Genomic DNA, 14,088 nt, shown 5'->3' on the forward strand with positions numbered 1-14,088 from the left:
AGCCAAAAGCGACCTCGGCCAAGAATCCACAAGCGAACGCTATCTGCGAACGTGTACATTTGGTGCTGAATAATTGCATCAGATGCAACCCAGAGGCGGATTGGCGCACAGTACTTCAGCATGCTGCATTTTCGGTACGTGCAAGCTACCGCACTATTCTAGGAACTACTCCTGCAAACATGATATTTGGGCAAGATCTGATTACTCGCAAGCTCTATGAAGACAATTGGAGCTACTTGACAAAAAACGCCTTGATGCTATTCTACAAGAGACCGACCGTGCCAACGCTACAAGGCTACAGCATTTCTACCAAGTAGGCGACCACATGATGGTTTGCATTCCAGCCAAAGACAGAAAGAACAGACAGGGGAATGTGGCTAACGGGCCATTTACCATCGTTGCGGTGGCCGACAATGGCACTATTACCCTGGACCAAGGACCAACGCAGCAACGAGTGAGCATTCGTCGAGTATTTCCGTGCTAATGCACAGTCAGCCTGGGGGCGAGTGACAAGGGCGTCGGGAAGCATACCAGAAATGATTGCAATGCAAACACGAGCTTGGAAGCTCTATCGTTAAGTGTTCGTGTCTAATTACTAAAAGTATTCCCCTCCAAACAAAGCGTATGGAGATCTCGACCCTCACACCTTTTCAGAGATGAGGACGTTTATAGTATGGACGAAACGAGTTTTTTCTACAATAATGTTTCCAGAGGCTCTCTCTGCGCCGTCACTAAATCAAGACGAATCCCGGCTGACCCTAGCCGTCTGTACTAACGCTACTGGGTCAGACAAGATGCCATTGGTCTTTATTGGCAAGTCGAACAAGCCTCGGTGGCTGGAAGCCCTCTCACGCACTTCTTTATACATCTACAAACAGAGCCTGGATGACATCTAAAATATGAAGAAGCTTAGGGCTACGTACCCTGTTACATCTCGGCCTCAGAGGGAACGCTCTGCGACTTAGAAGAGTAGATGTAAGACTGATGCATTTGTGAGTAAGCTTAGTTTGGGTTTAACAGAGACTAAAGGTCACCTTTAGTGGAGCTATGTAGTTATGCCCTGACTGGCTCCTAGAGTATCTGGTGCTTTGTACCCGGTGTCCACAAGAGTGACGGGTCACTCTTTATGTAGCCTGGGGTTGTACCCGAGCTTAAACGTAAGAAAAACATAATTATTCATGGTATGGCTAATTAGAGTGAGCAGTGTAATCTCCATTTTATCCGATTTAAGAGAAAAATCTTTTCCCAAGAATTTTCCATACGAATTGGCAGAAATTCATCCGTTGTTATTTTACTCATACCCGATGGACCGCATCCAGGATTTAATTATCTTTTATTTAAAAGGCGACAATTGTGCGGAATCCGCAAAAAAGGTGCCAAATAGCCTTAGAGTTTTTTAAATTCGAAACACCTAAGTCCCAGCAGTGAACGGTCTAATCTTGAAAAAGTAAAGGGCCGACTGAACAAGCCAAAAAAAGCAAGTGGGCACACGTCAAGATGGAGAAGATACGTAAGGTTCTCAGTGAAAGCCACAGTGTATTAAGAAGGATGAAACTGGAAGTCTGGGATCTACAAATTACCACTGCTGAATGCAGAAAATAGAGAAGGTGTGTCTAAGAAGCTCTCGTGCACTTTACGGGGTCTTACCGATGGACCCTGGTGCCTTCATCTTCGTGGACTCACTCTGCGAAGCTGGAGGCCATGTACAGTGCCCACGAACGAGACAGACCGTCGTCCATTTTGGCTTTCTGCAGTACACCCAACGCGCGCTGCTTATCCACCATAGCGAAGTTGGCGTACAGCAGTGACAGCCACGCGTTGCCTGTATCCTCACGCGTAACGATCGTCTCCTTGCCCAGCACCTGCTCCCACTCCTCCTTGACGAACTGCTTGGTGCGCACGAACTCGGTCACAGCCGACACGGGGATCATCTGGATACCGTGGATGCAGTACTTCTCTGCGCTGAACCACGTGGCGTAGTCCACTTTGTTGTCGAAGAAGATGCCTGTGACTTTATTGGGACGGAAGTTGGCGGGGTGGATCTGGTTGGCGTCCTCAATGAGGAAGTAGGTCTTGATGGCGTGTGTGTTGACGCGAGTCATGAGCTTCCCGACGGCCTCCATGGCGGCGTTGTTGGTGGCCTTACCGTACATGTACATGCCAAAGGCGAAGTTGACATCCTCCGACGTGCTCTCCTGGTCTTTACCGTCCGCGAATGGAGTGACGCCGTGCGAGTACGAGTGTCCGCGGTACCAGTCGAAGGAGCGGAATCGCGCGAAGAACTTGTCGTCCGGGTCAAAGTTGGCGACGTCACGGACCAGCAGGTTGACCATGGTGTTGAGCTTGGGGAGGTCGCTCCAGCTCGGGTCCAGGCGGTTGATGATGGCTGCCGTGTGGATCCAGTAGCCGTAGTGGAAGTGGTGGTCGTTGTACATAGTGTTGCCGAAGTCAGCGTTGAGGTCTTTGGTCTTGAACCCCTGCGAGCTCACGATACCGCCGTAGATTTGGTCGTACTGGAGCTTGTTGGCCCAGGAATTGGCCACGAACGGAGCCATCACACCACGAAGCTTATTGAGACACGAGTTGAGGAGACTCTTGTCGCCTCCGACGATGGCCGGGTCGTTCGCGATCAGACAGAGCGAGGCGTACTTCTGTGCAGCTTTGCCGTTAAAGTAGTAGCTGCCATCAAGAGGAATGGACCACCCGGCATTGATGTCTTCACGCAGGTGGTCGAGGATACGTTGTTGCTGAGCCATGTTGGACGCGATCTTGCGGGACGGGTAGAAGTCTTCTGGTACTTGTTGAGCTTCCTTGATCTCCCACACGGGGTCGGCTGAGCCTTCAGGCGTCGTGAAAGCCTGATACGCTCCTCGAGTAGTTGAGTACGCCACCATCCCGTCCACCTGACGGACACCACTGCTCGTGTCGATGGTTTCAGTGTGGTGCTTCATGGCGTAGTGCAGCAAACCGCAAGAACAGTCGCCCGTCGTCTTCCACTTGAACGCGTAGGAGCTGTCGTCATGCAGGTCGATGGTTGCAGCCTGAACGATGCAGGATTTGTGTTGGTCCAGCGTAGTCAGCCACGAGTCTTCAAGCACCAGAGCAACCCGCAAAATACCGTCGAACACGCCTGTGCTCTTAAGAGCTGAAGTGCCGTCAGCTGTGAGAGTGATCTCCTTGTCACTGCGACCATCACTCGACAGCGCGTAGACGACCCACTTCTGACCAGAGTTGTAGACGATCTCGAACTTAGAACCGCGGACTTGACCACCCAATGGCTGACCGTTGATGGTGGAGACTACTGCACTCGACACCAGTCGAGGGGTGAGACCCGAGTACTTCATCGACGAGTAGACCATACCAGACACCAAGTCCGACACCATGGTGCCACTGGACGATCCGGCGGTAAACTTGACGGTCACTCCCTGGTCGGCCCAGTCGACGACTTGGAAGTTGGGCTTTTGCCACACGATCTCCTCGGCCGAAAACAGGACTTCACGGACCATGCCGTGTGCGTAGAACTTGACAGCTCCGTTGTTGCCAGAGCTGCCACCGCTGAAGCGACAGCGATACGGATAGCTGACTGACATACCGAAAGGAGCTTTGTCGACGACCATCTGCAGGGAGTATGGGTTGGACCAAATGGGCTGGATGGCAGCGTTGGCGTCGTGCGCGATGATGTTGCCCCACCAATTGTTGGTGGGTATGGCTCGGGTCTTGATCACGGACGAGTCGAGAAAGCGAGGCGGACACAAACCCATCATGGCGTCGGTGTGCTCGACGAGGTAGCCGGGTGGTTTCAGAGCTCGAAATCCAGAGGAGTCTTCATCACCAACGTCGGGGTCTGCAGCTGACGAGTTGGTGAAGTCAACATCTCCAGCTTCTGGGGCGGTGACGTTTACAGGTGCAAACGTGGGTGCAATGACGGGTGAGTCATCGCTGAAGCTGGCAACGACAGGAAGATGCAGGTGCTGGAGAACTGCACCAAGACCAAGGAATGCTGACGCAGAAACCTTCATTCTCGCACAAGTAGTAGCCGGTTGCTGGTGATCTTGGTTGCGGATGAGGTGTCGAAATGACAAGTGAGGTTGGAGGAGGCTTGAATCGATGGCACGCATTGGTAAGGACAACTATCCATGACCAAGAGCTCTAACACTAGCGATCGTAGATCAACTTGCGCCACTGGTTGACGATCGCCCGGAGCCTTGCGACTAGCGTTTCTGATTCTAATTACTAGTTTACTTCGAAGTAGCTGTAAAACAAATTGATTTCATCTCTGAAACAAAAGCCACAAGTGAATTTGATCATGAATGTCTTTTCGGATTTGAGCTATAGTAAAGTGACTGTCACTTTACAATTGGTTTTGGCTGATCGCACCTTGCGCAGCTCTGGGAGATAAGGTGTATTTGAATTTAAACCCAAGCATAATTCTCGTTGCAGAACCTGTGAGGCAGTGCTTTCGATGTACTCTCTTGCGTGTTCCAACGGCGAAACACCATGGCACTCGACAGAGAAAGCTTGCGCTCAGCAACCTCAATCTCGAAGAGACGGCGTACTTCGTCGCGCACCATACGGCGGGTCCCAGATCACGACCTTCTTCAGCTTGAACTTGCGTACTTCTTGCAGCGCAGTGTCCAGCAACACAATTGTTACCGAAATCTGGGAATCGAGCACGACTACGTACAGCGTCGACCTTCAAGCTGTGCCACCAGAGCACGAAAGCGTTGTCGTTAAGCTTTACACCGCAACATGATGGCAGCTCCTGGATTCGAGGCTCGAGCACCTGCCATTGTATTATGTCAATGAACCGCCAAACGTTTCAGTTGCACGTCGGTAGGGTCAAGAGCGTCTCCATAGTCGGCCTCCAGCAGCTCGACCAGCTCACAATCGTAAATCGTGAAACGTCCGCGCTGGTGGAGCTGAGATATGCGGTGGCTTAGAATTTCGTCACCGAAGGAGGATATCACCTGTCCAGCTTTCATTTGTAGATCTCCCCCAACGACAATACAGAACCGCGAGTGGGCAGAATTTCAGAACTCTTTATACAGATCAATTGACGCCATCCACAAGTTGACATTGAACGTGTCGCCATCAATTGCGATGTTGAGAAGGAGGAGGCGTAAGTCGCTTTGCTCGACGGATGCAGCCTTCAATAAACTATGAGGGAACGATAGCTCAGCTGCCTGAAAACTTGGCGAGCTGCTGATATTCTTGCGTAGTCTGGTAAGGGTTGTTGGATGGTATGCATTTTTGACTGCTGGGCCCGAAGAACCACTTGCTGGTCTCGGTGGTTTGCAGGTGTTGTAACTTCGATTTTTTTTAGGAGATCGAAGCACTTTATTATGTCTATTTCCCTACATGATGAAAAGCTAAACTTTTTTTAAATCTAGGAATTAAAGGGAAGTGGATATTTTAATGGTGCTTCGCGTTTTATACATGTATAAAGGCTAAAACTAGAAAATGGCTTAAAAGCTAGCTATAATGTGGAATTAAGTACCCTTTTCGCCTTAGAAATCTTAAATGCACTTGCGATTTTAGTTCCGGCCTTTTTTTTTTAAGTTATGTACCACCAATAAGGAAAATAAGGACTGATAGAATTTAGTACAAGCCTCTATCTTGCTGTAGGCTTACCACACTCACGGGCTCCATCCCGTGTTCATACATGACCTGTTCCCAAAAGCTTCTCAGTACTCTTCTCATCCGAAAGTCTCGTTTACAAATTCCAACACGTCTTTCTCGAAGTCGAGACCTTCATCTTGACTATCAACCTTTGATTTGCCAGAAACGTCTTCTGCAGCTACCGCACCCCGCCAGTGGCTTCTACTAGCAATTCGGTGGTATGCCCAGATGCAGCACAGACGTATATTAGTAACATTGTGGTATGCGTAGAAGCAGCACATGCTTAAACTATTAACCGGCGCGAGATTTTGTCGATACCAGCCATTTGCGGTAGCGCATAAAGCAGCTTCTTGTCCAATGCCTTGGTAAACAAGTCAGCGGGGTTGGCCCACCCGTTACTAGTGCAGCTCAAGTTCTGCACTTGTTCACGCACGTAGTTTTGTGGTATCTACTCAAAATTTCCGTGCGCGGTTCTTCGACTCAACCAGCAAGCAAACGCGCAAACTGCGTAATAGAATAATATATTTGAGGCAGAAGGTCAGAGCTAGCGGCTCACCAACTTGACGGCGGCGACACCATGATGGAGGACGTTGACGGCAGCTTCGTTGCAGCAACATCAGAAAAGGAGAGCACCCCAGAGCCCCGTGTGTCTCCCTCGATACATCAACGACCTGCACGCAGAATGTTGTGCCGCAATATCATTCAGTTTGTATGCAGAGAAATGAAGTAAAATGATAGGTCAATAATGGTGTAGCTCTCTGCTATTGGTTGCGATGGCAGCAACTCGTCCTAGCCATTCAAGAAGAAAGAGGCCGCGTGCCCCATCACTAAGATAGGTGAAGCCGAGGGATGTAATGGAGAGATGGCCGATGCCATCTCACTTCCAAAACTGACGGCCTAGATCAACAACTACCTACAGCTGTATGCAACATTCCAAGTCCTCCGATGTCCACCGATGCTAAGTCTGGCGGTGGACTCGAGAAGTTTAAGGGCAAGTCGTACACAATGTGGAAAGACAAGCTTTTGACGCACGTCAATCAGCTCGACCATCAGTACCAACGCAAGCAGCTGGAAAAGGGCCAGCCTGAAGCGAAGGTGCTCATGGCGGACTTCCTGCGGGGATGTCCGGACAAGCCACCATCACCGACCAATACTATGGATGAGCAAGAGGCGCTCTCTATCAGATGGGACATGATGCACTGGATGAGAGGAAGAGGAGACCTTCAGAACCTCCTCAACCAAGTCCTCCCAGACTTCTTCCTAAACACGTTGCCGGACGTGGTGTCCTCAATGGACCCCAGCGAAGTGATTCGGCTCCTGGAAAAGGATTTCGGTCAGGGTGACGCGGCTGGCCTAATCGACTTGATGAGAGCCTGGGCTAAGTTGACACGCGGCCCATGGCGCGACTTAAGGTCGCTGTTCGCGCAACTGAAGAAGGCTAAGAACGAAATCAATAGAAAGACAAAGAAGCTGTTCGATGAGGAAATGGTGACAGAGTCCTGGGTGTGTGTCGAGGTCCTCTCACAGCTGCCTAGCGAGTTCTGGGCCTCTTCGATCTCGCTGAAGAAGGGCGATTTCAATATCGATCAGGTCGAGAGCGCACTGCGCAAGATATTTGGAGACAAGTCCAAGAAAGAAGTGGGTCTTATGGATAAGTCCCACCCGATCACCATCAACAACGTGCGGGTGAATGGTGGGCAAAAGCGAAAAAATGGGTGGCAATGAGGGTGGCAAGTGCTTCTACTGCCTACAGACGGGACACTTCAAGGCGAATTGCCCGACTATGGCTGCCGACAGGGACCCCAACCGTTCAGGTGGACCCCTCTTCCGCACCGACGTTAACACGGCACCAGGTGCAAAGAAGGCCAAAAAAGGCAGGACGACCGCTATCAACACGATCACAGCGGTTGTGAAGGACGGCAAGACGCACGTCAACAAGGACGGAAAGACGCTGTTGGAGGAGTGCATGGAGGATGAGGCTATGGACGACATTGAGAGTTTAAACCCAGCCCTCCATGAGGATTTTGAGAACATGGGTAACTCAACCCAGACCCCAAATGAGGCTCTCCAAGATATGGACCAACTCGAAGATGAGGTACGTAAACAAAATGCATCGTACTTAAAAACGTTAAAGCGGTTAACCGTAACCGATGATATGTGGGTGGTCGACACTGGTGCAGGCCGAGCTATAACATCAGACAGAAGCTGGTTTACTGGGAAGCTCCGACCTGGCCAGAATACCGTGTTCACTTACGGTAATGGAACTGTTTCACACAGCTCTCTTAAAGGATCAATAAAACTTAGCGTTTTGACTCCAAAAGGAAGATTAAGTGATATATCATTGACAGATATTTCGTTTGACCGACAGTGTGATAGCAACTTACTCAGTTCATATTACCTTGCTCGGCACGGTTATAGACACCTACAGTCTAAATCAGGTGATTTTCTGTTCTTTTTAGGAAAGAACTTTAAATTGCTGTTTGCAGCTGTGGCAATAGGCGAAGTCTACTACTTACCGAGCGCGAAACCAGCTAGAAAGAGTGCTTTTAATGCTCAACTAAGCAAAGTTGGAGACATACTAAAGGAATGGCATCTGAGATTAGGCCATGTGGGCAAAGAACGCCTAATTAGAAGCATGAGCAATCAGAAACTAAAGGGGTTACCTAACCTCTCTTACTCAGAACTCAAGAAAGTTTCATTCTTTTGTAGTACATGCGCCTCAATGAAGGATCGCAGAATGTCCTACAGGAATTTGATAGGAAACAAATCAACAGAGCCATTGCACACTCTGCACATGGACTCTACTGGAAGGTTGAGGGTTAATGGACTGTATGGTTCCTTCGGTTATCGGTATGCCCTTGCAGTGGTAGATGATGCCACTGCCTATAAGTGGTATTTTGCAGTAAAATCCTTGAAAGAGGTTCGAGGCAAAATCCGGACCCTCTTAAAACAGTTGGAAGTACAGTTTCCCTTATTTAAGGTTCGCAGAATTAGGACAGACGGTGGGACTGAGTTCCTAAACAGTGAGGTTTCTAAACTGTGTTCTAAACTCGGTCTAGATTTCCAAAGCTCTAACGTCGAATCCCAAGAAGAAAATGGGAGTGCTGAAAGAGAACATCAAACCATGATGGCTGGTGTGCGCTGTGCACTTCGAGGGGCCAATATGCCAGCAAAGTGGTGGCCCGAAGCTCTACTCTATATTGTCGATATTACAAACCGACTACCTATGGCGAGGCTCGGGATGAAAATCCCGTATGAGCTGTTACATCGGAAACAACCCAGTGGTTTAGCATTTAGGATCTGGGGCTCAAAGTGTTTTGCACATGTTCCTAAAACAAAAAGGAAGGACTCAAAGCTGGGTGATAGGGCAATTGAGTGCAAGCTTTTGGGACTTTCACCAAAATACAAAGGGTACCGTCTTCTTGATGTGAAGGCGAACAAGTATCTTATAGCGAGAGATGTGAAGTTTAGTTTGACTTGCTATGATCAGACGCACGTTTCCCAATGAGGACTCCAGCATTGATCACGAAGAGGTACATGCTATCGGTCAGCTAGGCAAACAACCAAGAGGCACAGTTGCAGGTGAAGTGCCGGCTGACGAAAGCTCAGAACCGGTCACTGACCCACCGACATCCCGACTAGTAGGAGATAAGCGACAGGCTACCAGTGACGTCCGTCGATCAAAACGGCAGCGAACACGCAACGTAAGGCTTAGTGACTACGTGACCCAGCTAAATCTTGTAGCGTCAGATAAGCCGGACAGAATCCCTGTTCCGAAATCGATTAAGGAAGCGCGACTAAGTCCTTACGCTAAACAGTGGGAGTCTGCAATCAAAGCAGAATATGATGCCCTTTTGAGTAATAATACATGGGAACTTGTACCATTACCTAATGGACGCAGAGCCCTTGGGTGCTACTGGCTGTTTGATGTCAAGTACCATGCAGATGGGTCTGTTGACCGCTTTAAGGCTAGGCTGGTTGTTCAGGGTAACACACAGCTATATGGCATCGACTACAAGGAGGTATTCGCTCCCGTGGCCCGCTATGAGTCTTTGCGGGTGCTGTTGGCATTGGCCACAATTCTAGGACTGGAGCTACACCAAATGGATGTATCTACAGCCTTTCTAAATGGTATCCTACATGAAAGTATCTATATGAGGCAGCCATTGGGATTTCGTCATGGCACTGGGCACCTTGTATGTAGGTTGAAGAAAAGCCTGTATGGGTTAAAACAGGCACCCAGAATCTGGTATGCCGTTCTAAATGAGTTTCTTACCAGCTTAGGATTTTTTAGATGCAAGAAAGAACATTGCTTGTATCTAAAACGGTGGGATATCAAAGGGATTGAACACATTCTGATCATATGCGTCTATGTTGACGACCTGACAATTGCGGGCTCACATCTGAGCTCGATCAGCGATCTGAAGGCTAAACTGTCTGCAAAGTTTACAATGAAAGACTTGGGCGAGTTGCATTACCTGCTAAAAATGGAGATCAAAAGAGATTCACAGAAGAAAACACTCAGAATCTCACAGCAGAAGTACATCAACGATCTTCTGGTAAAGTATCAAATGCGAGACTGTAGTACAGAACCCACACCACAAGCGAAAAGTGTTATATTAGAAAAGGAAAAGGATATGAACCCAGAACAGATAGCGGCCCAACCATTCGATTACAGAGGTTTAGTGGGTTCACTGATGTATCTTGTCCGAGGTACTAGACCTGATATTGCTAATGCTGTAAGAGAGCTTAGTAAATATCTATCTTGCTATAATAAGACCCATTGGAGGGCGGCTCAGCGAGTACTAAAGTACTTGAAAGGAACGTCGAAGTATGGCATTGAGTACAATGGAAATAGTACCACTAAGCTAGAGCTATACACAGACGCGAGCTTCGCGAATGCATCTGAAGGAAGGAAGTCAATCACAGGATATGTATCAATACTTGCTGGTGCATGCATCTCTTGGAAAAGTATTAAGCAAGATTGTATTAGTATTCATACAGCAGAATCTGAAATAGTAGCCGCCAGTGAAGGTGTTCGAGAGGCGATGTATTTGAGGCTACTATTGAAAGAATTAGGCTACGGCGAAGTACTACCCACCCAATGCTGGTGTGATAATACTGCCGCAATAAGTATCATTAAGGATCCTTGCAGTCCCTCATCTACCAAGCACATTGATATCAGGCATCTGTATGCCCGTGACAAACATGAGGACAAAAGTATCATTGTGAATTACTGTAGCACCAACGACATGGTGGCTGATGCCCTTACGAAGCCATTAAGCCAAACACAGTTTGAAAAACTCAGATCTATGATGGGGATAAAAGAGTTGGGTTAATCATCAGCCTCAAATTTAGTTTTACGCCTCAAATAAGGTTAGGTCCCTCAAATAAAAGATTGACGGTCATTTGGTGTAAACACAAGTTCTTGTCAATTTAAGGGAATTATTAAGAAGTTTAGGAAAGGGATTACAGTAAAGGAAGGCCTTAAGGAAAGGGTTCTGGTTACAGACTAGTTTTAAAGTTAAAACCTTAAGTTTAATGGTCACCTAGCCCTAAGTTTGGAAATTGAACAGGTCCAGGCTATTAGCCACTTGCTCTTGAGTACATTTTACTCAAACTTTCGGTTAATTTCACTCCTGACTCTCTCAATTCCCGCCGCTGAAAGGGCACAACTGGTCTAAGACTAGACACCCACGAGTAGCCGAATGATCACACTTTCTACTTGCAGAGCTCACATCATGGGCGCTTGGCTGACCGTTTGAGGTGCCAAAAGGCCGGGACCTGAATGGCCGCTGTGGCTTAGGCCGGTCTGCTGTCGCCGAAAAAGGATATAAGCAGCTTGTGGATGCCCCCCCGAAGGGCTTTCGTCGGGACCCGCACCTGTGCAGTTCGGAAGAAAAAGAGAGAGTGAAGAGCTCAGTCCAATATCGGCAACAAACAATACAAAGAGTAAGTCTCTTTAGAATATAAGATAAAGTATTGGATCAGATTTTGGGCTCTGCGACAAGGCAAATCTGGGACCAAGGTGGTAACAAACCATCCCTCGAGAAGGATCTTGAGTGACAATGAGAAGACGTTAAGTGACGAAGAAATGATGGAGAACGTGAGCATCTTTAGTGGGAGTGTTGTGCCGCAATGTCATTCAGTTTGTATGCAGAGAAATGAAGTAAAATGATAGGTCAATAATGGTGTAGCTCTCTGCTATTGGTTGCGATGGCAGCAACTCGTCCTAGCCATTCAAGAAGAAAGAGGCCGCGTGCCCCATCACTAAGATAGGTGAAGCTGAGGGATGTAATGGAGAGATGGCCGATGCCATCTCACTTCCAAAACTGACGGCCTAGATCAACAACTACCTACAGCTGTATGCAACACAGAACACCACCCTCGACCTCATCGTCAACAGCTCGTGTTTCTCAATATCATTTGCGTGAGAGGACCCCGCCGCAACAATTTCCAACTCCAGGAACTTCAAGAAGTGCGCGAGTGCGTGTATCGCTAGATATTTCGCCTGAGAGCACCGACCAGCATCGTCTGCAGCTGGTAGTCCACGGAACTGTCAAAAACACTGTCGGACAGCGCGATTCTTCAGGCAAGCAACTGAACATTTTTGCGATCAATGATTCCTCCTTTAGTGATATCATGCACAACTTGTGGGAGAGGTTTAGCAGCCACGTCAAGGGGCATGCTACAAAGACTGCTGATGCGTGGTCAGTTAAAAGACCTGCAAAATCAGCGTGGAGCGGTGTGATGCAGTTCAAGGCCAACGGCCGGCTGGTCCCAGCTGCCAAGTCTCCTGAACTATGGGACCACTGGACGGGATCTCAACGCGGGAATACGGTGACGTTAATTATTTACGAGTACGGTTTAAGTATTCCGAATTCACGAATCCTGGACGAGTTCATGCAGGCCTGCATTCGCCCACAGCAAACTGACCGTTCAGGTGCTACAGCATAAGTTTTAATTCGTGAAATGGTGACTCGTTTGCTAGACGTCTGGGGCAATACATACCAAGGTAGTTATTCGACATGGAGAACGTGGGCCAACGAAATCCCGCGCAACTTGGATCGTTCCACATGGGATGCTTCTGTCCTAGACCCCCCACCCTTGAGACTGGACCGTTATCTCAGCCCATCAGACGGGCAAGTCCACGAACACCTTGTGCACTTGACTAGGTCCACGCGTGTGGCACTTGATACCGTTAAAGCTGCTCTGGTGGACGACCAAAAGCTCAAGGACGCTTGGGAGGCCTACGGGCGCCGATTAGCATCCCAAAATCGCGTGTTGGAAGCGCACAAGGTGACTCTCGAGGGGTATTTAGCGGATATCCCGCTTCCTGCTGTTGACGATGTGCATGGCCCGATTCAATGATTGGAGAACATTGAAGACATCGAGCACCAAGAGTAATTTTGCAGTAACTGTTTGTTTGCGCTTAGCATTCCGACTCATCTAGTTCCCTCGTCGTAAAATCTAATGGTTCATCTTCCTCGCGCGCACAAACTCTGCTGCTCCCACGATTTTTAGTTTGCCGCGTCACCTTTGGCATTGGCCCAGAGGGGTCAAAATAACCCTGCCGCCTCCAACCAGAATGGTAAAAAACGCTAGACATGTAAAACCCTACATATCGCTCGAACGTTTCAACTACAAAAGGCAAGAGGTCGTTGCCGCTCAACGCATTGTAATACCGCTTGAGCGCCTGCTTGATGTACCCAAACATGAGCTCAATTGGGTTGAAGAATCGGCAGTAAGCCGGCAGAAAAATTTGGGACAATGCCAATGCTCCGAAGAAAATGAATGATCTCGAGACCACGATGAATCGACGCACCGTCCATGATCCAAACAGAATTTGAACCAGGGTACTGGCGTACATGTCCGCGAGCTGAGTACGCAAAATCACGACAGCATGTGAAGAACTGGACACGATCAAAGGTTCCTTCAGTGTTGTAGTAATCGATGATGCCGGTGACCCCATAAATGCCAGCACCGAGACTCGTGGCTTACGCTAGAAATCACCACGGATTGCGATGGACTGCCCTCTGTGAATACCACCGTTTTCGTATCATGCCACGGTTGTCAAATGATACTTCGTCGAGGAGGACAACGCTGCTGTAGAACCAGTTGACGTGACTGAGCTCTTCAGCAAACCGGAACACGTCCAGCTCTTTGATATGCATGGCTTGCCGCTCGAGAACTTTCCTCGTGAGGCCTTCGTCGTGAATAATCTGCCACACAGATGATGTTGAGATGCGGGTTTGATGCGCGTGCACGAATGCATCACGGGCTTCATCCAAGTAAGCCAATGGGTAGTCCGCGTAGTAGTTGCACAGCCACCGCCGATGATCCGCCGTGAATTTCTTTGTAGCGCTAGCGTTTGCCCGCTGGTACTCCCTGTTCGCTCGTACACGTTTACTTAATTCCCGATGGTCCTCAATGTCTTGTGATATATGTGAGCAAGCTTCTCACGCGAAT

At 48.7% G+C, this 14,088-nt stretch overlaps 2 protein-coding genes across 2 annotated transcripts; both read right to left on the reverse strand.

The window, feature by feature from the left end:
• Positions 1–1,679: 1,679 nt before the first annotated feature.
• PITG_11052 (endo-1,3(4)-beta-glucanase, putative) lies at positions 1,680–3,764 on the reverse strand (the record flags this gene model as incomplete). Its single annotated transcript, XM_002901790.1, has 1 exon — positions 1,680–3,764. The coding sequence occupies one exon, from the start codon at positions 3,762–3,764 to the stop codon at positions 1,680–1,682; it is 2,085 nt and encodes a 694-aa protein (XP_002901836.1).
• A 9,576-nt stretch (positions 3,765–13,340) lies between these two features.
• PITG_11053 (uncharacterized protein) lies at positions 13,341–13,793 on the reverse strand (the record flags this gene model as incomplete). The annotated part of the gene is made up of 2 exons (XM_002901791.1): positions 13,341–13,608; positions 13,666–13,793. The coding sequence occupies 2 exons, from the start codon at positions 13,791–13,793 to the stop codon at positions 13,341–13,343; spliced, it is 396 nt and encodes a 131-aa protein (XP_002901837.1).
• Positions 13,794–14,088: the final 295 nt, after the last annotated feature.

This window comes from Phytophthora infestans, genomic scaffold (assembly GCF_000142945.1).
Source record: "Phytophthora infestans T30-4 supercont1.19 genomic scaffold, whole genome shotgun sequence".
NCBI classification, from domain to species: Eukaryota; Oomycota; class Peronosporomycetes; order Peronosporales; family Peronosporaceae; genus Phytophthora; species Phytophthora infestans.